The sequence below is a fragment of the Sciurus carolinensis genome, chromosome 3 (genome assembly GCF_902686445.1).
Source record: "Sciurus carolinensis chromosome 3, mSciCar1.2, whole genome shotgun sequence".
NCBI classification, from domain to species: Eukaryota; Metazoa; Chordata; class Mammalia; order Rodentia; family Sciuridae; genus Sciurus; species Sciurus carolinensis.
This window is the reverse complement of record NC_062215.1, coordinates 48346503-48371576: the sequence shown is the minus strand read 5'-3', so window position 1 is coordinate 48371576 and position 25074 is coordinate 48346503. Positions and strand designations below refer to the sequence as shown.

Genomic DNA, 25074 nt, shown 5'->3' with positions numbered 1-25074 from the left:
GGAATTTGAGATTCCCTAACTCTGGTGTAAACCATTCATTTGCAACTGTTTCTTTGGTAGAAAAAGACTAACATGTACCATCATAATCATAGCATAAGGATAATGACTCAAATTATACTGTTATCAGAATCCTAATACTTGACAATGACAGTTTTTAATACTTACAATCCTGGTGGGAGCAGGCTAAATGACTCAGGATTCAAATTTATTTAGCAATATTAGTTGTATCCAAAGTAATAATGATTGTGGTAAGAGTGACAAAAATCAACCATTTATGATAATCTAAAGTTTAGCCTCATAATTCATACTTAGAGTTGATCATAAATGTAGCTTCAGTTTTCTATAACTGAACTTGACTTAGTTCTGCATCATCTAGTTTATTTAAGAGAGAAACCTTGCATGTCAATAAGATAATCTTTTCAGGAGCTGTAGCTTAGGTATGTTTGGGTGTTTCCTAAGGGCTTGTATGGAAGCTTGGTCCTCACTCTGGTGATGTTGAGGTAGTGGAAACTTTGAGAGGTGGGGTCTAATACAAGGTAATTAGGCCATGGGTCACTAGCCCTGGAAAGGATGAATGGTCTTAGCTCCAGAAAGAGTAAGTTGTTCTAAAGTGAGGCCACTGCATATATTTAGCCTCTTCTACATACGGCCAGTTCCCTTTCCACTTTTCTGCCATCTTGTGATGCAGCTAGGGCACCCTCATCACTGGGACATTGGTGACATGCTGTTTGGACCCTCCAGCCACAGATCCATGAGCCAAATAAACCTTTTTACTTTATAAGTTTTCCGGCATCAAGTATTTTCTTATATAATTGGAACAGGTTAAAAACTTAGTCTTTGGAAGGCAGTCAGTTCAGACCCTTTGAAGGGTCTTTCTATCTTCTCCTTTTTGTGGTAGAATGAGATTTCAGGAAGAAGCTAATAAACTGAGATCGACCAGATCTCATTGGTTCTTATGAAGGGAGGCTGGTCCTGCTGGGTCCTTAGGTGTCATCTTCTGTCGTCACATCAGCTTTAACTGCAGTCTTCATAGTTGGTGCAAACTGTGGTCTGTTTCCTGGCACATTCAGAGTCCCCAACCTGACTTGGGTGCCCTTCATCCCTCCCTGTCACAGTCAGAAGACACTGTGATCCTCATTTCTATATATAACTCAGTTGTATTTGTGAGGAAGAGGGGACTGTTGGTTGAAGAAATGTTCACAAAAGGCTAAAGGCTATTGCCAATTCCTTGCATATAGGATTTAATCCACATGTCTGTCAATCTGGATACTTTTTTAAAAAATTTAATTCTTTTGATTGACACATGTTATTTGTACATATTTATGAGGTATAATATAGTGTTGTGATTCATGTATATTAAATTCAGCTTATCTTGGGGTTTTCAAATAATCTCATGCCACCAAACTTACCTTAAGTTAGTGGTTTATTAATTCATGATGATATATTTGTCTGGATTTTTTTTGGTTCAAGTGAAAAAAACATCTAACTCAAAATTTATTTAGCAAGAAGAAAATTACAAAAATGAAAGGAAGAAAAGGAAGATGGGAAGGGACAGGAGCAGAGAGAAAGAAGAAAGAGAAAACCTTAAGATCACATGAAATAGTTATCAGGACACTTGATGGCAACAAAATTTACCTTAAGTTGGTCTAGAAAAAACAACGAAACCAAATAAAATCAGGTGAATTGTTTCATACTACTAAAAAGTCAAAGATAGAGCTTCATTTGGACACAGTTGACAATAGTTTCTTGCAAGATATCCTGTACATCATGACTCCTCCATTCCTGGGCTCTGGTCTCTTCCTTTCTTTCCTCTCTCTTAGACTCTGTTCAGGCAGATAAGACCCATGGCCCATGACAAACTCAGGCATATATTTCATCCACTTTGTCTATTTCCCAGTATATTCAGCCAGGTTCCCAGGTGAATGGTCTTGGCTCTGATTAATGTCTTTGAATCATTGCCCTTAGTCCACCATCTTTGTGACCTGGGTACTTTCATTAGCCACACTAACACCAAATGACAATGGGAATCAGTCCACCCTACTCCAAAATCATAAGGACTTGGGAAGGTGGATTTTTCCAAAGGAAAATTAAACTATATTGCCAGAATAGGAATAGAAAGTTTTTACTAGACACAGAAACATAGCAGAGATCGAAGGGAAACACATGTACCTAAGAGAAACTTCCTTGAAATCCAAATTCCTATCAGGAAGTGCTGATTGAGTATGGAGACACAGAATAAGTAGAGGAATTCTCTAGACTGCCAATCCATAGTGCAGTATTCATTGCTGCTGATCACCCTCATTCATCTTCTTCTCTGGAAAATGGTGATATTTTCCATCCCTCTGAAAACACCTAGAAGAACCAGCAGAATTTTCCACTATGGGCAACGTGGGAAGACACGTGCAGTTTTGTCAGAAAAACACCCTTTCTCAGTTCCTCTGATTTCTCCTCAGCATCACCACCAAGGAGTCTGGAGCTCTGGGGAAAGGCCCTGGGAAACTTGATCTGTCATCATGTGCTTGGTCCTTGAAGAAGGGGCCACCCATGCCCCCATGTTGTCACCCCTGTCATCCAGCTTTCCCCCATTTACCACACATGTTCACAATTCATGGAGCCAGCAGGACTGAGGGAAAGGGTCTCTTCTATGATCAGGGCACTGTCCCTCTTCCTGGTCCTGTCCAGGTTTGGGGGTGTCTATATAAGGTGAGATCCAAAGTGTCACAGGTGTCTTGAATAAAGGAAAAAGAGAAAAGAAAGATTTAATGTAATTTATTCCAATCCCCTGTTCTACTGCAAAGGAATCATAAAATGAATCTGTGTTCAGCCTTCTCTGATTTTCACAGGGAGTGGCCTAATTCTGACTGGCAGGACCCTCATGTCGCTCCATGTCACACAGATTAAGTGCTATTAAGCTCCCATTCACAGTGCAGGGGATTATTTACCTTGGGCCTTGAGGTCACAGGCCATATCTGCAATCAACAAAACAAAACAATAATCGAAAAAAAAAACCACTTCAATTTTCTCAAATCTCCCAAGATTTAAAAAGGAACAAAAAGTTGCTGGTGTGTTTGCTGACTGGAGTGATTATGCAACTCAATCATTTTGATTTACAATTGCATCTTTGTCCTTGTAGAAATAACTCTCTGCAGCTGAACAACAGGAGATGGAAACAGATTAACCTTCCAACATGTGAATATAAGAGGAGTTCTAGGGCGCAAGCCTCTATTTGAGGTTAACACAAAGTCTCCAGTTTCCATGAATACACAAAATTAAAGAGCATTCTTTTTTTTCCCCTTTCCTTTTCTTCTCTTTTGAACTGCCATGAAAAGGGAATTATCAGTGGCGTCTAAGCCTCAGTTTTATTTTCCCCCTTATGTATTTTGCATCATAAAGCATTTGAATCTGTTTGACGTGTTCCAGGAGCTCTGAAGTAATCTTTGCTTGTTGCGTGCAAAAGACCGCAGGAAAATAAAGGCAAGAGGTCATTCTGGAATGTAAAGTTTATGAACCATATTGCAAATACAAATAGCGTTTTTACTTTCATGAAACAAACACGTCTGTGTCTTCCCTATGCATCTGAAAAGGCTGTTACACTAGACCAGTGATTCTCAAACCTAGAGGGGCATCAGAATCAACAGTAGAGTCAGGCCTCACCTCCAGAATTTCTAACTCGGTAGGTCTGGAATAGGGGTTGGGGTTCGCGTGACTAACACATTCCGAAGCAAAGTTGATGCTGGTCCAGGAAGCACATTACGAAACCACCACACTGCTGATTTGAGTGTAAAGAGAAGACCATCCCTCTCTTTCCAGCTCATGAGACAAATAGATGGTTTACCAGCACTTATGTTCCCACTCTTCATTATGCCTCCAAACAATGTTGGACTTCAGAGGCTGGATGGTGAATCAGGTGGCCTGGACCATTGGAGTTCTTGCTGTCACATTTTAACCTGGTCATCTATTTCTAGTAAGGAGTGTGGAACTATATGAAGACCAGCCAATGAGAAGTATCCAGCTATTTAATGAGAGCTTGCTACAGCAAGGGAGTCTGCCACCATCACTGGTTTTTAGCTCTGTGACTAAATGTCATCAAGCTCTTCTATTTTTCTGCCTCATTCTGATGGTGACAAAGGGGAAGACTTCCCGTATGCCCTGAGTGGAGCTAAGGGAGAGGCAGATGGGCTCACTAAAAGTGGGCATCCTATATAACTGGTTAGGGGAAAGTGGTTTTTTGTTTTGTTTTGTTTTTTTGTTTTTTTTTAATTGATCCTTTGTAGGAATAAGGGACAAAAATTAAGGAAGTTGTCCATTATTAATCAAGTCCTGGCTTTTGGAGGTTGACTGCTCTAGGGGTTATTGTTAGTCTTCCTGGATTGTTACTGGAGATAGCAACCTGACTTCTCATAATCTAGCTTAGAGCAGGATGACTTTCTGATGTGGTTATTGTAGATAAGGGGCTAGTTTCCCTGGGCAGGTTGCTGCAGGTTGTGGGTCAGAGTTCTGTTTTTATATACAGCCTGACCATTATCCATTTGTATATTTGACCTCTCAGACTACACCATAGACATTCCCTTTTTGTATATTCCAGGCACATTCCACATTGGCCAACTTTAATCAAATAACTGATCCTTATTAAGGACCTTCTATGTGCAAAATTTTGGTGCATGAAGTTTTTTAAAAGACATACCGTTGTCAGTGAGAAGAAGACCAAAGCATTTGGATATCATGGAGAAGTATCAGAGTTGTTTAGAATATTCCACCACAGGGGAGAGAGAGTTCAGTTTCCTTCCTAGACCAGAAAGCTGGGTTTCACCTGAGTACATATCTTTGCACCTTTACATCAGGAGTTGGCTCTCTGTGCTGCAAAAATAGGTCTTCAGGGTCATGTCCACCTTACTCCTGCTAAACCTTTCGCTTCTCTGATGCAGGTGGATGATCTGAAAGCCAAGCTGGCTACCCAGGAAGTGGAGCTGAAGCAGAAGAATGAAGATGCAGACAAACTGATTCAGGTGGTAGGCGTGGAGACTGATAAAGTGAGCAGAGAGAAAGCCATGGCAGACGGGGAGGAACGGAAGGTGGCCCTCATCATGCTAGAGGTGAAGCAGAAGCAGAAGGACTGTGAGGAAGATCTGGCTAAAGCAGAGCCAGCACTCACAGCAGCCCAGGCAGCCCTTAACACCCTCAACAAGGTAGGAGGGTTGTCTGCCACACCTGACTACCTCCAAGGGAGGGCCAAGAGACCCCCTGCTGCCCTGGTGTCCTCAAGAGATGCAAGGGCAGAGTTGGGAGGACTTAGGGTGCACCCCAGCTGTCACTGCTTTATTCACTAAGTAAACAAATACTCATTTAACTATGTGTCAGGGGTCAAGAGCTACCAATGAAATCCCAAAGATATTAATTGTAGAACCAACCGGAACATGAACGATCCCTTCACAGATGAGAAAACCAAGGCTCAGAGAGGGCACTCACTTTCCCAGAAGTCACAGGTCTAAATATTAGAGCCAGGACTTGAACTTACATCTTAAGAATCCAATCCCAAGATCTTTCACTATAGCAGCCCAGGGTCCTTTTGACTTTTAGGTACCGTAGGGTACAAGAGTTTTCTAAGTCTCTTTCTCAAATGTTTAAGATATGAGACTAAAATAAGGTATAGGCTCCAGACTATGAAAAAACACAAAATCAAAATTAGTTAAGTATTCAACTAAATGGCAACACATAGTTACTCTGCGTCAACTAAATTCAATTCACATATAAAACCATTCAGTGGAACAAGTGTGATTTTTGAGATATATTCATTAGGGCAATTATATTTTGGTTCCCTTTGAATATATTCTGGAGATGGGGGGAGGACACACAGTTAGCTTCTTTCTTTCATTTCTCATTTTTCACAATTAACTTTCTTTCCCATTTGAATAATCATAGTTGCAAAGCAAAGGAAACAGGAGGGAAAAGGAGGCAGTCAGATCCATGTCATTAGAAGATGGCATAAGAGACTGACTTGACAAGCCAACCTCCTCTATTAGGATGAACACACAGATTCTTTGGAGGCACTCCAGTCATTGGAGGGATGCAGATTGCTTTCTCCTGGTTCTCCTGAGAAAATGAAAGTTGACTGCAAGTTGACTCACCTTTCATCTCTCAAAGGCACCTGTGTCCCCTTTCCCCAAACAAGCCCTGAGCACGTTGGCCACCCAACAGCATATGCTCTCCAGCTCCATTCTTGGGGAACTAGACAGTTCTTCTCACACACTCTAAATTTCTGGAGTGTAAATTGGAACTACGTCCACTGTGTCACTCAGACTGCAGGAGAAACATATTGCTAAGCTCACTAAGTCATCTTCTTAAACCACTCTTTCTAGATACTACGTAGAAGGGCTAACTGACCCCACAATCTCCCTTAAACACACAGCGGGTGGGACTCACCCACAAATCTCTCTAAAAATTCCCTCATAATCTCCAAATTCCTGGCTCTTTTCTTATCCTGGTCAAGGGTAAAAGGAATTATATGTCAACACACTAGTCATCTGAAATCTTTAGTTCTTCCACCTCACACCTCATTTGGAACATAGCATCTGTTGGTTTAGGACCTCAGCAAATCAGACTAAACTAACTATATTACAAAATATAGTTCTATACAGTTATACAAAATTTTTATTTGCTGTGAAACGTGATTCTATTCTAGCTTTTGTTTTTATTATGGGGGACGGAGGAACCCGCATCAGTAAAGGAATCTAGGGCCAATAAAACCTTTCAATGGGCTTTGACCTCAATTGAAAACATGCAATTTCTCCATTGGGCAACTGCTACCAAGGGAATGGGCCAGGTGGTCCTATCGTGCCACCATTTGGCAGTCTACAGCTTTCAGTACAGCCACGCCAGGCTTTTCTCTGATCCTCCAGAGTAGTATCTATGTTGATCTGCAGACCTTCACTTAGACTGTATCCATGTAGGATTATTTCTCCTTTCTTTTCATCCCATCTAAATTCTACTTATATTTCAAAACCAAGCTTACATTCTAGAACACTCTCTTCTCTTCCTGGTTTCTAGAACACAACAGACAGGATCATTTTATTTATACATCCCCCACCATATTCACTGACTGTTTCTTGCCTAGAAGACTGATGTCTTTCCAAAGATCCTTTGACACAAGGATAACACTTCCTAGGATGATTTGAGTGCAAACACTGGCTGTGCAGTGGGCTTCAGCAATGACTTCATCTTCTCTGAGTCCATCTCCTCATCTGGAAAGTGGAGATCATGGTAGTACAGTCCCCACTAGGTTGTTTAAGGATTAAGTGAAATAACGTATGAAAAGCGGAAAACAACTGGTAGCCACCCAGTAAATGTTCATTGTTGATGATGTGATTAGAACCAGCACTGTAACTCCTGTTCCCACAAAACTGAAACAAAGTGAACACCCCATAAATACTTTTAAATTTGTTGCATGTTTCATTGATTGATTGATTGACTGTTAGAAATAAACATATGCTATAGCCAAAAAACTCATAAAGTTATAGGATAGGACACTTAAACTAGAGCTGGACTTGCAAGTGCACATACTTCTGCCACAAAAGGGCTGAAATGGAAATATGACGGGTGTTTTCCTCTGACTTGCTGTGTGGCCTGACAGAGGTCACCAAAGTTCTTTTTTTTTTTTTTTTCTTTTTTTGGTAGCAGGGATTGAACAGGGGCACTTAACCTCTGAGCCACATCCCCAGCCCTTTTTGGTGTTGTTGTTCTCATTAGTTACACAAGACAGTAGAATGCATTTTTGACACATCATACATAAATGGAGTATAACTTCTCATTCTGGTTGTACATGATGTAAAGTTACACGGGTTATGTAGTCATACACATACATAGAGTAATAATGTCCAATTCATTTCTACTCTCCTTCCTCCCCCCAGAACCCCCCTCCCTTCACTCCCCTCTGTCTAATCCCAGGTAACTCTATTCTTCCCTAACTACCCCCTTATTGCGAATTAGCATCCACATATCTGAGAAAACATTCAGCCTTTGGTTTTGGGGGATTGGTTTATTTTGCTTAGCGTGATATTCTCCAGTTCCATCCATTTACCTGCAAATGCCATAATTTCATTCGTTTTAAAGCTGAGTGATATTCCATTGTGTATATGTAGCACATTTTCTTTATCCATTCATCTGTTAAAGGGCACCTAGGTTGGTTCCATAGCTTAGCTATTGTGAATTGAGCTGCTATAAACATTGATGTGGCCGCATCACTGTAGTATGCTGATTTTAAGTCCTTTGAGTATAAACTGGGGAGTGGGATAGCTGGATCAAATGATGGTTCCATTCCAAGTTTTCTGAGGAATCTCCATACTACTTTTCAGAGTGGTTACACCAATTTGCAGTCCCACCAGCAATGTATGAGTGTACCTTTTTCCCCACGTCCTCTCCAGCCCTTTTTACTTTGTATTTTGAGACAGGATCTCACTAAGTTGCTTAGGGCCTTGCTAAGTTGCTGAGACTGGCGTCAAACTTGCAATCCTGCCTCAGCCTCCCAAGTTGTTGGGATTAAGGCATATACCATCATACCCAGCAAGTCACTGAAGTTCTTGATCCCTATGACAAAGAAATTGGAATTAATGGGTTCTTTATAGAATTAATGTGCTCTTTATACTCCTGTACAATCTATTAACAAATTTTATCAATTTCAAAATATATCCAGAATTTTAATGCTTTATATCATCTCTACTACTGCCACTTGGTCCAAGCCACCATCATCTCTTTCTAGGGCTATTGACAATTTCTCTACAAGTCTCTGTCCACCCTTGCTCCAGTGCTGTCTTTGCCCATTAGAGCAGTCTGAGTAATCTTTTTAATTATTATTTGTCCTCATTATATATTGACAAATTATAATTGCACATATTTATGGGGTATGAAATGATGTTATGATTTTTTAATTCAATGTGGGATGATCGAATCAAGCTAGTTAGGATATCCATCACCTCAAATACTTAATACTTTTTATAATGAGAGGATTTGAAATATGTTCCCTAAGTGATATCAAAATGCACAGGACTTAATTATCACACTGTGAAATAGACCTCAAGAAACTTAGATGTATTCCCCGTCTTAGAGTTTGACACATCGCATTTTCTTTACGCACCCATCCAGTGATAGACCCTTGGGTCCTTAACTTGATTTTGCATCTTAGCTAGTGTGATAAGTGCTGTCACAAAACCAGGAGTGCAGCTATCTCTTTGCAGACCAGTTTGAAGTCTCGGAGTAAATACCAAGAAATGGCATTACTGGATCATCTGGCAATTCTCCTCTCCATGATGTCTGTTCTGGTTTACATTCCCACCAACAGTGTGCAAGGACTCCCTGTTCTCCATGTCCTCACCAGCACTTATTTTTCATCTTTTCTAGAATTGCCATTCTAACAGGTATGGACGATACTTCACTGTGGGTTTAGTCTGAATCTCCCTGATATTTAGTGACACTGAGCTCCTTCTTTTCCCCTCTTGTATTTCTTAGCCACTCATGTGGGTCCTTTTGAGAAATGTCTATTCAGGTCCTTTGCCCTTTTCTTTTTCCTTCTGTCTTTTGTTTTAGTTTGGTTTGGGGGTTCTGGGAATGAAACCCAGAGCCTTGTGTGTGCTAGAAAGGTGCTCTACCACACCTTCAGGCCCCTGTCCATTTCTTAATTGGACTATTTTCTTTCTCTGGAGTCAAGTTCCTTACATGTTTTAGATTTAATATTCCTCAATTGGATTGAAAATATCTTCTTTCAATCATTGGCTCTCTCCTTATTTTGTTGCTTCTTTTGTTATCCAGAAGTTATTTTTTTTTTCCAATGTAATCCAATTTGTCTTCTTGTGTTTTTTTCTGGAGTCCAATCTGAAAAATCATTGCCCAGAACAGTATAGTATACATTTGTCCCCTATGTTTTCTTCTAGTAACTTTACAGTTTCAGGTCTTATTTTAAAGATTTTAATTCATTTTGAGTTGACTTTTTAATACGGTGTGATGTAGGGGTCTAATTTCATTCTTCTGCCTAGAGAGATCCAGTTTTTTCTGTGCCATTTGTTAAAGAGACTGTATTTTCCCATTGTATTTTCTTGATAACTTTGTTTAAATTTAATTGACTATACATGTGTAGATTCATTTCCAGGCTCTATTCTGTTCCAATCATCTATAGATCTATTTTTAAGCTAGATCTATTCTGTCTTAATTATTATAACTTTGTAGTATTGTTTAAAATCAGATATTGTGTCCTGGGTGCAGAGATACACAACTGTAATCCCAGGTACTGTGGAGGCTGAAGCAGGAGGATTGCAAGTTCCAGGCAAGCCTGGGCAATTTAGTGAGACCCTGTCTCAAAACAAAATAAAAAGGCCTGGGGATATAGTTCAGTGGCGGAGTGCTTACCTAGCATGCACAAGGCCCTAAATTCAATCCCTAGTACTGGGGGGAAAAATCGTGTATTGTGATATGTTCAGATTTGTTCTTTTTGCTTTGTCTTTGTTATTTGGGTTTTTTTGTTGTTGTTGTGTGTGTGTGTATGTGTGTGTGTGTGTGACTGAGTCCATAGGAATTTAGGGTTCCTTTTCTTATGTCTAGGAAAATTACATTGGAATGTCAGAAAGGATTGCACTGAATCTATAGATCACATTTGGTAGCATTTTAATAATATTAATTCTTCCAGTTAATAAGCAAGGAATACCTTGTATTTGTGGTTTTGATTTCTTTCATTTACATTTACAATTTTTTTTTTGCCTTCGTTAAATTTATTCCTAAGGTTTAGTTTTGTTGTAGTCATTGTAAATGGGATTATTTCCTTGATTTTCCCTTCAGAAAACTCAGTTTTGGTGTGGAGAGATGCTACTGCTTTCTGACTGTGGATTTTGTAATCCTATAAATTTACTAAAATTGTTCTAACAGGTTCTTTTTTGGTGGAAACTTCAGGGTTTCTATATATAATGCTAGCAGCAAACAGCAATACTTTCACTTCTTCTGTTTCTATTCGCATTCCTTTAATTTCTCTTTCTTGTCTCATTGCTCTATCAATGACTTCCAAAACTTTGTTGAGTAAAAGTGGTAAGAGTGAGTATTTTTGTCTTCTTCTGAATCATAGAGGAAAGGAGTCCATATTTTCCTCCATTAAGTATATAAACTCTTGACTTATTGTATATGGCCTTTATTGTATTGAAATCCATTCATTCCACACCTAATTTGCTGAGTGTCTTAATCATAAAAGAATGTTGACTTTGGCAAATACTTTTTCTGCATCTGATGAAATGCCCATATAATCATGCTTCATTCTGTTAGTGCAGTGTATCACATTTATATTAATCTGCAAATGCTGAACCATTCTTTCATCCCAGGAATAAATTTCACTTGATCATGTTTGGTGGTCTTTTTGATGAAATTGGATTACTAGTATTTTGTTGAGGATTTTTGCATCTACATTTATTAAGGATATTGGCCTGGCTTAGGTATCAAGGTACTGGTAGCCTCACGTAATACTTAAAATCCTATTAAATGCTAATCTAAAACTACACGTTATGTCACCATAGTGACATAACTACAAAGGGGGAAGACATTGAGAAAGGAGGTCAGAAAAACAACAAAATGCTCATTTTATAGAGTAGTAAGTCACTTGATAATGTTAAAATGTTTTTAAGATCAGCGTAAACATTTTTTTTTAATCAGTAATGCACAAAATCCGGAAGTAGTAATATAATAAATTATGTGGTGATTTCTGAGAGCTGAAGTTGTGGTGGTGTTTTATTCTAAGACTTGCAGCTCTAGTGGAGTCTATAAACTGTGCATTCACTACATAACAGAAATAAAAATTAAAAATTTTCAATGACTTAAGAACAAAGAAGAGGGCAGAGTTAACTACCTGGCCAGGTAGGAAATAAAGAAGACAAAGTTTATTAATCAGGTACTATTGGGATGAATATTCTACTGGATAGAGTTAGTAGAAAAGAACACCTCAGAAAGAACCAATCTTTGCACCATGTCTGAGTTGTGGGTACAGAAATAAGGTCCTATAAGTCAAACACAGTAGTGCACATCTGTAACCCCAGTTCTTTTCTACTACCTCCATCCAGTAGAATCTCAAGTTTGAGGCCAACTTGAGCAACTTAATGAGACTCTGTATCAAAATTTCTTTAAATTAAAAATAAAGTAGGGTCCTCAGAAAGTAAGAGTGAGTTTATCATCCTTAATAGTCCCATGAAGTTTAATTGTAGGCCAATGTTTACAGTGTTCTACAGGTTGCAACCTGTTAATGAGTTTGTTCTAGTTAGCTTTTTATTGCTCATAACCAAAATACCCAACAAGAAGAACTTAGGGAAGAGAAAAGTTTATTTGGGGTTTACAGTTTCAGAGGCTTCAGTCCATAGAGAGCCCAGTGAATTGCTCTGCGCCCAAGGTGAGGCAGCAGCACAGCATGGGAAGACCCAGTGGAGGAAAGCTGCCGGGCTTATTGGTGGGATCTGGGAACAGAGAAAAGGCAGGGGATGGATAGAGGACTCCTTCCAGTGACCTACCTCTTCCAGCCATGCCCCACCTGCCTATAGTCGCAACCCAGTCTCTCCATTCAAACTAAGATGAACTGATTAGGTCACAGCCCTCATAATGTGATCATTTGACCTCTGAATAGTTCTGCAATCATAGGAGCTCTTCTGGGACACCTCAGACACAGACCATAAAAGGACCTCAAATAGCACTTCTTTTTTGATGGAGTAGAATGGACCAGGGTATAGGACATGTAATAAGGACATATGGCTTCATGGTCCCAAGGACTCATGAACACCACATATCCTTCTGCACTCACAGGACTTTGGTATTTAAGGACCATTTCCCTGTTTGCTCATTATTTTCCAAGTTAACTATAAATCTTTAGTTAATACATAAAGAACACCTGTAAATCAGAAGCGAGTATTAAATCTCTGCACATTTTATCTCCATTTGGGCAGTTTTATTTTCCTTTTATAGCTAAACTGAAATAAATCCTATAGGTTTTTCCTGCCTTAGTTTAGGAATGGTTTATCTTGCAATGTCATGGCCTTTTTTCCCTCCACAAAGATACTTGTAATTGTCTATTCCCCATGCATTTTTAGAGCAAATTTATTTTTATTACCCACATAATATGTAATGGCATTTTTATTATTAAAAATAATTCAAATAGTATAGGATATATAGGGTCAAATATGAAGTCACTCTCATTTTCTACTCCAGCTCCACTGCTTTCCCAGAAGATAAATCCTATATTAATTTGGGTGTATTTAGTTCAACAATTTTTCTATGCATTTACATTTGAATAAATGCACATATACCATATATACATTATAGAATACATCATATTTTAAATGCAAATGGATACTACTAACTTAATTTCTCTTGTTTCTTTTTTGTATATACTTAAAATATAAACATGATTCTTTGGTATACATACTGAATAATTACTATAGTCAAGAAAATTAACAAATCTATCAGTTCATCACCTCCCATATTTAACTTTTGTGGTGTGGTATTTGTTTGTGCATGCACAGCAGAAAGAAAGATATGAATGGATTGAAAATGTAACACATACAATAGAATATTATTTGGCCTTTAAAAAGAAGGAGATCCTGCCATATTTGTGACAAAATGGATAAACATGAAGAATATTATGCCAAGTGAAATAAGCCAGTCAGAAATAAAAATGCTGCAAGAACTAGCATGTGGAATCTTATTTTCTCCCTTGAAACAAGGTTATTTCTTGTCAGTACATACATTGAAACCTTATTTATTTAATGCAAGTAGTATTCCATGTTACAATTGTGCTGTATTTTATTTATTCATTTTTGTTGAGCATTTAGGACTTCCTCCCAATACAAATATCTTTGTATGTATACCTTTTTTCTTTTTTTTTTAATTGTAAACAAATGGGGTACAACTTGTTTCTCTGTACATGAAGTAGAGACATACCATTTGTGTAATCATACATTTACAAAGGGTAATGATGTTTGATTCATTCTGTTATTTTTTTACCTTCCTGCCCACCCCTCTTTTCCCTCTATAGAGTCCCTCCTTCCTACATTCTTGCCTCCTTTTCACCCCCCGTTATGTATCATCATCCGCTTATCAGCGAGATCATTTGCCCTTTGGTTTTTTGAGATTGGCTTACCTCACTTAGGATGATATTCTCCAATTTCATCCATTTGCCTGCAAATGCCATAATTTTATTATTCTTTATGATGGAGTAATATTCCATTGTGTGTATGTGTATGTATATATATATATATATATATATATATATATATATATATATATACATACCAATTTCTTTATCCATCCATCAATTGAGGGGCATCTAGGTTGGTTCCACAATCTGGCTATTGTGAATTGAGTAGCTATGAACATCATTGATGTGGCTGCATCTCTGTAGTATGCTGATTTTTAAGTCCTTTGGGTATAAGGCCAAGGAGTGGGATAGCTGGGTCAAATGGTGGTTCCATTCCAAGTTTTCTAAGGAATCTCCACACTGCTTTCCAGAGTGGCTGCACTAATTTGCAACCCCACCAGCAATGTATGAGTGTACCTTTTTCCCCACATCCTCACCAACATCTATTTTTGCTTGTATTCTTGATAATCGCCATTCTAATTGGGATGAGATGGAATCTTAGGGTACTTTTGATTTGCATTTCTCTTATTACTAGAGATGTTGAACATTTTTTCATATATCTGTTCTCTGCTTGTAGATCTTCTTCTGTGAAGTGTCTATTCATTTCCTTAGCCCATTTGTTGATTGGGTTATTTTTATTCTTGGCGTAGAGTTTTTTGAGTTATTTATATATTCTGGAAATTATTGCTCTATCTGATGTATGAGTGGCAAAGATTTTCTCCCACTCTGTAGGCTCTCTCTTCACATTGCTGATAGTTTCCTTTTCTGAAAGAAATCTTTTTAGTTTGAATCTATCCCAGTTATTGATTCTTGCTTTTAATTCTTGTGCTGTGGGAGTCATGTTAAGGAAGTCTGATCCTAAGCCAACATGCTGAAGATTTGGACCTACTTTTTCTTCTATAAGATGCAGGGTCTCTGGTCTGATTCTGAGGTCCTTGATCCATTTTGAGTTGAGTTTTGTGCAGGGTGAGAGATAGTGGTTTAGTTTCATTCTGTTGCATATGGATTTCTAGTTTTCCCAGCACCATTTGTTGAAGAGGCTATCTTTTCTCCATTGCATGGATCTCCCATGTTCTTAGATAGGCAGAGTTAATATTGTCAAAATGGCCATACTACCAAAAGTGCTATACAGATTCAGTGCAATTCCAATTAAAATCCCAATGATGTACCTCACAGAAATAGAGCAAGCAATCATGAAATTCATCTGGAAGAATAAGAAACCCAGAATAGCTAAAGCAATCCTTAGCAGGAAGACTGAAGCAGGGGGTATCACAATACCAGAACTTCAACTATACTACAAAGCAGTAGTAACAAAAACGGCATGGTATTGGCACCAAAATAGACAGGTAGATCAATGGTACAGAATAGAGGACACAGACACAAACCCAAATAAATATAGTTTTCTCATACTAGACAAAGGTGCCAAAAACATGTATGTGTACCTTAATTGCATAAGTGCAAGTATTTCTCTGGGCCAAATAAGTACAACTGTTTGGCAGAACAAAGACTAAATTATGCCTCTTCCCCAAAGAGATCCACATCCTAATCCACAGAATATAGGAATGTTATTGCAGAAATGATTTTGCAGATATAATTAAGTGAAAGACTTTGAGGTGGGGAGATTATCCTGGATTACTGTGAGGGTTCTAAATGTAAACACGAGGTCTGCAGAAGAGGGAGACAGAAGGTTGAGAGAAGGTGACTGATGATACAAGGAGTGGTAAAGTTGAAGTGTTATGGGACCATGAGCCAAGGAATGACAACATCTAGTAGCTGGAAAAGAGGTGGGATGGATTCTCCCTTAGAGCTTTCAGAAGGAAGCAGCCCTGTCAACACCTTGATTGTAGGACTTCTGACCTCCAGAACTGCACAATAATAAATGCAGGTTGTTTTGAATTACTAACTTTGTGGTAATTTGCTACAGAAGTCATAGGAAACTCTATAACTTTAATTTTAAATGCTTTCAATCTAACAAGACCAAATATTTTTGAGTCCAAATATTTAGACCTTCTCTGGTTCATCAGTTGTTCAGATTCTTTACCCATTTCTTTGGGAGATAGTTTCTCTTCTTGCTATTGATTTACAGTTATTCCTTACAAATGTTTCCTATCAATTCCTTGGTATATATGTTGTGATATTTTCTCCTACTGTGTCATTCGTTTTTTAACCTAACAAGTAACATAAAGATAGGTTTTATAATTTACTAATTTGTAGAAGCCTAGGATAACAGCAAGATAAACTTCTTCTCTGTGGACCTTCTCAGGTCCTTCCTAGTCTGATAAGCTCAATACTAAAAGTGATAGACATAGCATGAGAAAATAAAACCTCAGGTTAATTTATGAATGATGGTATAAGGTATATATATAAAATACCACTAAGTCAAGGTCAGCAATGTATTCAAACATCAATATGCCAGCAACCAGAAAGGTTTATCCAGTATACAGGCTATGTATAAAACCATACAGCAAGGGAGAAAAACTCTGTAGTCAGAGAAATATCAAAATGGTATTTAACACGGTTCAATATTCACTGCTTATTAAAGCTCTTAGTAAAGTAGGGATAAAAGGATAATTAGATTTTTTGCTAACAGAAGGCAATCAATCCCAATCCAAGGGCAAAACATCCTATTTAATGGTCGGCCACTGGAGACATTCCCACTGACATAGAAAAGACACTGTGGCTGCCCCCTCCACTACTGTTACTAAAAAAATCTATTCTAGATTCCTAAACAATGCAATAATAAATGAAAAACATTAATCATATGAATCTTATGCAATAGCAGATAAATGTATTTTTATTCATAAATGTTATAAAATATAGTTAGTAAATGTGAAAGTTTAAGGGCTTATTACAAAATAAATTACAAAATGTAATAGCTTTCCTAATATCCACAATAGCCATTTGGAAAATGTATTTTCAAAGTAACAACCAAAACACAGGGTCCAAATAAGTGTAAGGAAATCTGTTGAAACTGTGAAGAAAACTGCACATCCTTATTAGACATAAAAAAAAGATGTGAATAAATATATATGCCAAGTTTGTATACCGAAAGATTCCATTTCATAAGGATGTCACTATTCCCCCAAATTTTTCATAAGTCAAATACAAATCTAATTGAAGTCCAATTTGAATTTTTGATTTTTGTCTCTAATATTATTAAAAGTTCACATAATTTAATCAACTATTAAATATTTAATAATCTAAATGTAAAACAATAGGAAGTTGGCTCCATCAACTTGAGAAAACTGCATTACTTATTTAAAATCATGCTTTAGAAAAGAATGGAGGAACTTTGAATTGTGTAGAGGGAAATGGGGCAGGTGTGGATGGGGAAAGGAAAGATAGTGGACTGAAACAGACATTATTACCCTACGTACATGTATGATTACATGAATGGTGTGAATCTACATTGTGCATGACCATAGATATGAAAAGTTGTACCCCATTTGTGTACAATGAATCAAAATGCAGTCTGTAAAAATAAAAAACAAAATAAATAAAATCATGCTTTATACAAATAATTTACAACATTAAAACGTTCAATATATTTTCAGTGAAAAAGCAGGTTAAAATAAAATGATATGTATGTGTATGTGTGTGTATATATATATGACTATAGAGACATTAATTAAACCAATGTTGTGATATCATTTTCAACTTATCAAATTAAATATAGAAAATAATGGACATGTATACAGGCTCTTTCAAACATCAATAATTGTAATTGAAATTTCTGGGAAAAAACTTGATAGTATATACAAGGAATGCTACAAATGTTTCTACCTTTTGACCCAGCAAATCCACTCTAGGAATATTATTATCCTAAAAAACTGAATCTAAGATTTTCCTCAAAGATCTATATATAGAACAACATTCAGCAAAACATTATCTGTGAAATTTTTGGAAATGACCTAGGTTTCTGGAGATTAGATTTGTTTTGCATAAATTTGGTTCATCCATCTGATAGAATACAGACTTAAAAAATCCTGCTGAATAATAACACCACTTCTTGTTGAACCTATCAGTAAGCTCTAACTATACTATCCCCAAAATGTGTTCCAAATTCAATCATTTTTCACTGTGTGCACTGGGAAAAACCTTGACCAAACCTCTTTCAGTCTCCTTCGTAAATAGCTAACGTAATTTCCCTAACTTACCAGCCCGAGTCCACCCCAGCCCTGTCCACACTTCAAGAGACTCTGGTTAAACTCAATTAAGTTTGACCCAAATATGCCTCTCTATATATTTTAAATTTGGTCTAAAGGTTTCTCCATACATAGTGAACTGTAACCTAACTTGAAAAGTCTTCAACCTACTCTTGTAACAAGTAACCAAGTCTCAACCAATCCCAGCAGCAGAGCTTCAGTCAACCAATGACCAACTGTTCAAACCAGGTTCAAATAAGGCAAATGCAAAGCTGTAACCTGTGGAGCCATCTCTGTACCTCACTTCTGCTTTCTGTAGGTCACTTCCTTTTCTCTGGCTATACATATAACCCGTTGATACAGTCAGGGAGCATTCCGAACTGATTTTATTCTAATTGCTGCCAGAATCTAGAATCACAAACCAAAGCCAATAAAGATCTGCAAAACTAGATATATTGTAATTTTTTCTTTTAACCCTCTTAAAACATAAAGTGGATAATTTCATTTCCTGCCTAAGACCTTCCAAGTTTCTGCCTGCTGAAATTAGAATAAAATCCTAACTCTTCCCCATGGTGCCTGCGGTTCTCCTGGTCTGGCCCTGACTGCACCTTCAGTTTCTCTCCACCAATCTCCTGACTCCTCTGCACCCTACATCACGGTGGGGTTCATTCTTGCCTCTGGCCTTTCCATTGCTGACTCAGCAGCCTGGAACATTCCTGCAGATCTCCCTAGAACTGCCTTGCTCTTATTGTTAGCTCCCACCTGGAATATCAGGTTCTCAAAGAGGTCTCCCCAGACCTACCTCCCTCACTAACATATCATCACCACCCGCCCCCCAAGAATTCTCTATCCATTAGCCCTGGTTTGTTTTTCTTCTCCCTATCAAAAATATCAAAGATATATCTCTGTTTGACCATCTTCCCTACCTGAATAAATGAAAGGACTTTGCTTTTCTTATATACCAAATATCTTTATCCCATAAAACAGTACCTGACACTTATTGTTTTGTCCCATGAATGACTATGGACCTATATTTGTTTATTTATTCACTCAGTGAAGATTTATTGACTGCCTTTTGTGTGCCAAGAAGAAAGAAAGGAAGATCTCTGTCTATAGGATGCTTAGATTCTAGCACAGGCAAGAGACAAGAAGCATAGGGAAAAGGTAATTTACACAAAGTAGTACAGCATGACAGATGCTGTGAAATAAAAAAGAAAAATGTGGAGCACAGCACAGAGGAGCCCTGAGGCTGGGCAGCTGGTGAGGGCCTGGGGTAGGAGGCAGAAGATAGCAGTTGGTGAAGAAGGTGATGTAGACCACCCTGAGAAGTTTGAGAAAAACTTAGGGAAGAACAAATTAGTTAGGCAGATACCTAGAGAAAAGTAGTCAAGGCCACAGCTAAAATAATAGCCCTAAGGCAGGAGTGGAGCCAAGTCTACCTGATGTTTGCACACCCAAGACTGGCCTCTTGAGAAATGTCTCTGCCAAACTTGGGCTTCTATTAGTAGTAGCACTGTTGCTGGTATGGTCTCAATTGTCTTGAGAATCCACGTCAGGATCATTACCTAGGGCTTTTTTTTTTTTTTTTTTTTGGACTGGGGACTGAACCCAGGAGCACTCAAACACTGAGCCACATCCCCAGTCCTTTCTATGTATCTTTCTTTCTTTGTTTTGATAGGATGTTGTTAAGTTGCTAAGGCTGGCTTTAAACATGCGATCCTCCTGCCTCGGCCTCCCAAACCACTGGGATTATAGGCATGCACCACCATGCTCGGCATTAACTTACACTATTTTTAAATGGTACAGTTTCTTGTTTCTGTCTGTTCCTATTTTCTCATTTTGCCCTCTCTCACCTCCACAGAGGCCACCACCGCAGGTGTGCTAGCATCCCTCTCACACCTATGCCAGCCTTCATTTCTGCCCCCAGCCAGGGTTTCTTAACTGCATGTGCAAACAGTTCATATGTGAATAAATGGAACATCTTCCTCAGCATTTCCATTAGGGACTAGAAATAATCCCCGACACTTGTGGATATCCAGACTTAAGGTGCACCTCAAGTAAATTTGGAAAAGGCTTTAATCTTTGAAATCAAGATCTTCCCCCATAAGCAAGTGGTTTCATTCCTAGGCTTCCCATTGAGTATCACATAAAGTCTCAAATCATCTTCATGAGCATATAAAACACAATTTTATATCCAAATTAGTGGGTGCCCCGACCCCAATTTACACATGAGGGCATCAAGACCCAGAAAGTTTAAGTCATTTGCCAAGGTCAGTCCTTTTAGTCACATCTCTCTAGAGTGATTGAGACTTGAAACAAAGTACAAACCTACAACCAGGCAGAGGCAGCTGACTCAGGAGCCATGCCTGGCTTTCTGTCTGAATTATTTCTTGGCAGAAAATGCCACTTTGCTATCAGGACAGTCAAGAGTAGTTAGAACAAGCTCATGGAACAAAGCAGTTTAATTAAAGAAAAAAAAATTAGTTGAGTTTCAGTACTATTCTCTTCAATCCAGGATGGAAATTAATTTATAATAACCTTATCTTTTATTCATGTCATGCTGCATATTTCAGAGTATGTTGGCATCCTTATATTTTTCAGCTGAATGTGAAATAATTGTGTGTTTCTAATGGGCTGAGAGTCAGTTAAAGCGTTGAAAGAACATAGCTGAGTCTCGTCTAACCATTCAGGGAAGTCTGAAGTCACTAGGGGAGTAGCTTTGGTTTCCTTTTGATGAGTCATGATATTTAAAATTCAGAGGGCTGCTGCAGGCTTCAAAGCAGCCCATTCAGATTGATCACTCCACAGCCTAACTCCATTAGTGGCCGAGGACAAAGAAAATTCATTCGTTTTCCTCTAATGACCTCCTTCTTTCTTCTCAGACCAACCTGACAGAGCTGAAGTCATTTGGTTCCCCACCTCCAGCTGTCAGCAATGTCACTGCTGCAGTGATGGTGCTCATGGCCCCAGGGGGCAAGGTGCCCAAGGACCGGAGCTGGAAGGCCGCTAAAGTCACCATGGCCAAAGTGGATAGCTTCCTGGATTCCCTGATCCACTTTGACAAGGAGAACATTCACGAGAATTGCCTCAAAGCCATCAGGCCATATCTGCAAGACCCTGAGTTCAATCCTGAGTTTGTGGCCACTAAGTCCTACGCAGCTGCAGGCCTCTGCTCTTGGGTCATAAACATCGTGAGGTTCCATGAGGTGTTCTGTGATGTGGAACCCAAGCGCCAAGCTTTAAGTAAAGCCACCTCGGAGCTCACTGCCGCTCAGGAGAAGCTGGCAGCCATCAAAGCCAAGATTGCTGTGAGTGGACCCCAGACCCTCCCTTACCCCAATCCTCTCGTACACCCTCTGACCATAACCCAGTGCCTAACATTATGATTTTTAAGAGGAACAGAAAAACCAATTTTTTTTTTTTTTACAAAATTTCATTTGTCAGCAGAGACAATTCTTTATATTTCTCTCTCCAAAATCTTGTAGGCCAGACAAGACAAATCCCCTGGACCATCTGGCTTACAATACTGGTTTGGAAAGTTTTTCTCCTTTTCCTCTGAGGAAAGAAAGAGTAACAGGTAGATATAATAGACACACAGTATTATCATGGAGCAGACTGTTCTTTTATTAGCCACAAGTGAATTTAACATTTTTGCACATTTGATAGTCAAGACAAAAAAGTTAAGTCTTCAAGATTCTCCCCCAACCCCTGTTTGAAATGTAGGTTTCAGCCACTTTGCTTTACCTTTGGTATGTAATATCTTCACTTCTTGCCCACTGTTTCTGTCTCACTCTCGGAATGTGGACATGTCTTATGCTATCTGCATTGTTTCATGGATGCTTTTAAAAGCAAGCAGTATAGCCAGGCATGGTGGCACACACCTGTAATCTCAGTGACTCAGGAGGCTGAGACAGGAGGATTGTAATTTCAAGACCAGTCTGGGCAACTCAGTGATACCCTGTCTCAAAACAAAATAAATAAAAAGAGGTGACCTTGGAATGTAGCTCAGTGATGGAGCAACCCTGGATTCCATCCCTAGTACCAAAAAAAAAAAAAAAAAAGAAAGAAAGAAAGAAAGAAAAAGGAAAAGAAAGAAAGGAAGGAAGGAAGGAAGAAGAAAAATAATTACTTTGATTTCAGGGGTGTTCCATTGTCCAAAATTATAAAACTGAGGGTCATTAGCTACTGTAAACATCATATAGGTAGCACTAGCATATCTGCTTCACCCAGGACTGGGGGAAGGCAATGGGGATCTTGGGTTCACATCTGTTTGAGAGAGGATTACCCTTGAAGGTCACCTTTACCATGAAAATGAAAACTTCAAAAGTGAAAGATAGGCATCAGAATCCTGGGGATAACCCAGCAACTAAAAATCTGGTCATCAACAGACCCCAATTCCAGTCAGAGCTGTGATATTTACTTGTGTCTTATGCGCAAACTATAGTTTTCTGAAGTAAAATGGACACAACAAACAGTAGAACCGGCTTCATGGGATTGTTGTGAGGATTTAATGGCGCATGTAAAGCGTGAATCCCAGAGCCGCCCGGGATAAAGGGAGCAGCAGGAGCGGCCTCCACTGCTGTGGTCTCGCTGCCGCTCCTCCACCTCTCCCACCCTCCTTTGCCTCTCGTGCTATCTATCACATGCACATCCCACCGCGCGCATGAATTCCGTCGCTCCTGTAATCAACTTCAATCCAAACAATTTTCTGGATATTTAATTTCTACACCTGCATTCCAGGCAAATGAGATTCTTTCTGCACATTTGTCATGATGATAAAGCAGGTCTTACAAATTGTCAAAAGCAGGACTGTAGACGTGCAGCATGCCTCGCACAGAGTGCGTTTATGGATTGCTAGATGAAAACCTGTGACTAATGTCTCTAATTCGAAGCTCCTTGCCACCAATTTCTATTTTTAAAAGATAATTTGGGACTGGGCTGTAGCTCAGTGGTAGAGCACTTGCCTGGCATGTGTGAGACCCTGAGTTTGATACCCAGCACCACAAATAATAATGATAATAATAATGACGATGATGATGTTTGGGTAAAGCAACTAATCTCTAAAATATTTGTTTTGTAAATGCAGACATTCATGGAACATTTTCTTATAATCGGTAGATGATCTACACAGCAGGTCTTCTTCAAAGACCATCAAGTGCAAAATACTGTGACATCCCCATTCCCATGTCTGGGAAGAAAAGACCTCCCAATAATTTTCATATTCTTCAGACTCGTAGGAAAATGTAACAAGAGAACTTTTGGAGACACTTTACTCAAGCTATTTTAACTAAAAGAACATTTGGTGCACAGGGGATGTTTTCAAAATGTTTATACCTTTTCAGTAGCCGACATTCACATGATGGGCCCACTCAACCTGTGAAAGCAATAAGAATATATTTAAAATACTTGGCTACCTTAGGGAGGCGCTTCTGTTCTGCCAAAATATTTTCTGGCTGAACAAATATATATATTCTTGTTTTTAACCACCTCCTCTCCATCCTTTGCTTATTCACATGCCTACTAACATGAAGAGAATGTGAACTGTCCCTGCTAATACCAGAGGACAAGGGTCAACATCCGTCTCTAACATGCAGGCCTACCCAGGGCAAGAAAATTCCCCCTCATTTGCTGCGGAAGCCCTTCCAGCCTTCTCCAGTCACACCCACACACAAACACACTCACACTCATATACACCCATACACTCTACACACACACACACCTGCTCACACATACACACACATAAATACCCACCACATACATGCTTTATTGTTAAAATTTAAGAATTATTCCCAGTACAGAATTTTATATTCAGGATGCATAAAGTGGTTTCTTCTTTAATATTTCTATGGGTTATCCTCAAGAAACTTTCTCAAACAACTTAAGTGAGAGGTAAATTGAATAGTTACAGTCTGGAAATGTCTTTTTTTTTAACTGAAGTAATAATTAATTTTCCAAGTTTTGAATTCTGAATTGCTATTTTTTTCCCCTGAAACACTGAGTGCCTTATGCTGTTGTTGGTGAGACGTGTAATGAACCATAGGGGGTCCTATTCCTTTGTGAATGAGATTTCTTTCCCCCTTTCTGGAAGTCTTTCAACCTTTTCTTTATTCTTAGTATCTAAAACTTTATACTGAAGTGCTTAGCTGTCATTCTCTTTGTATTCATTGTGCTTTGCATGTAGAGACTTCCTCTCTTCAGCTCTGGAAAACTACTTGATATTATTTCTTTGGCAATCATCCTTCTGTCTTCTTTTTCATCACATCTTCTAGAATGCATATTGGCTGGATGACAACCCTCCTGACTGGGTCCTTTATTTTCTCTCATCTTTTTGTCACTGTGTGGTTTCTTCTAATTTCTAGATTTCCTCAAATTCATCTTTTAGCCCTTCCCTGGAACTTAATAGGTTTTAAATTAACAATACAATATTGGTGATTTCCACAAGAGTTGTTTTAATAGCATCTTGTTCTTATATGAGGGGTGAAACATATTGCCTATCTCTGATAAAACAGTTGGAAAAGGTTTTAACATTGTTGTTGTTACTGAATTATCTTTCTTTGTCCAGGTCATTGCTTTCCTCTTGTTTACCTTAATCTAAGCTTTCATTAACATCTTCTTGTCTTTTCATGTTTATAAGAGTAGTGATCAAAAGCTGATTCTATGAACTTAACAAAATCATGTTATGTGTATATATAAATATACCATAGTGAATTGCACCTTTATGTATATGTATAAGGCACTACTCAAAAATAAATAAATAAATAAGTAAAAGGAAGACCAGTAGAGTAGAGG

The 25074-nt window shown here is 38.5% G+C and overlaps 1 protein-coding gene across 5 annotated transcripts in view; it reads left to right on the top strand.

The window, feature by feature from the left end:
* Dnah9 (dynein axonemal heavy chain 9) overlaps positions 1 to 25074 on the top strand; it is a 338036-nt gene that overhangs the window by 217830 nt on the left and 95132 nt on the right. For all 5 annotated transcript variants that reach the window (XR_007107774.1, XM_047545691.1, XM_047545694.1 and 2 more), the window contains 2 exons: positions 4926 to 5186; positions 21168 to 21593. Coding sequence is in view for 4 of the 5 variants with exons in the window: in XM_047545691.1 (XP_047401647.1) it covers positions 4926 to 5186; positions 21168 to 21593 (687 nt within the window). In the remaining variant the exon portion in view is untranslated. The remainder of the gene's footprint in view (positions 1 to 4925; positions 5187 to 21167; positions 21594 to 25074) is intronic.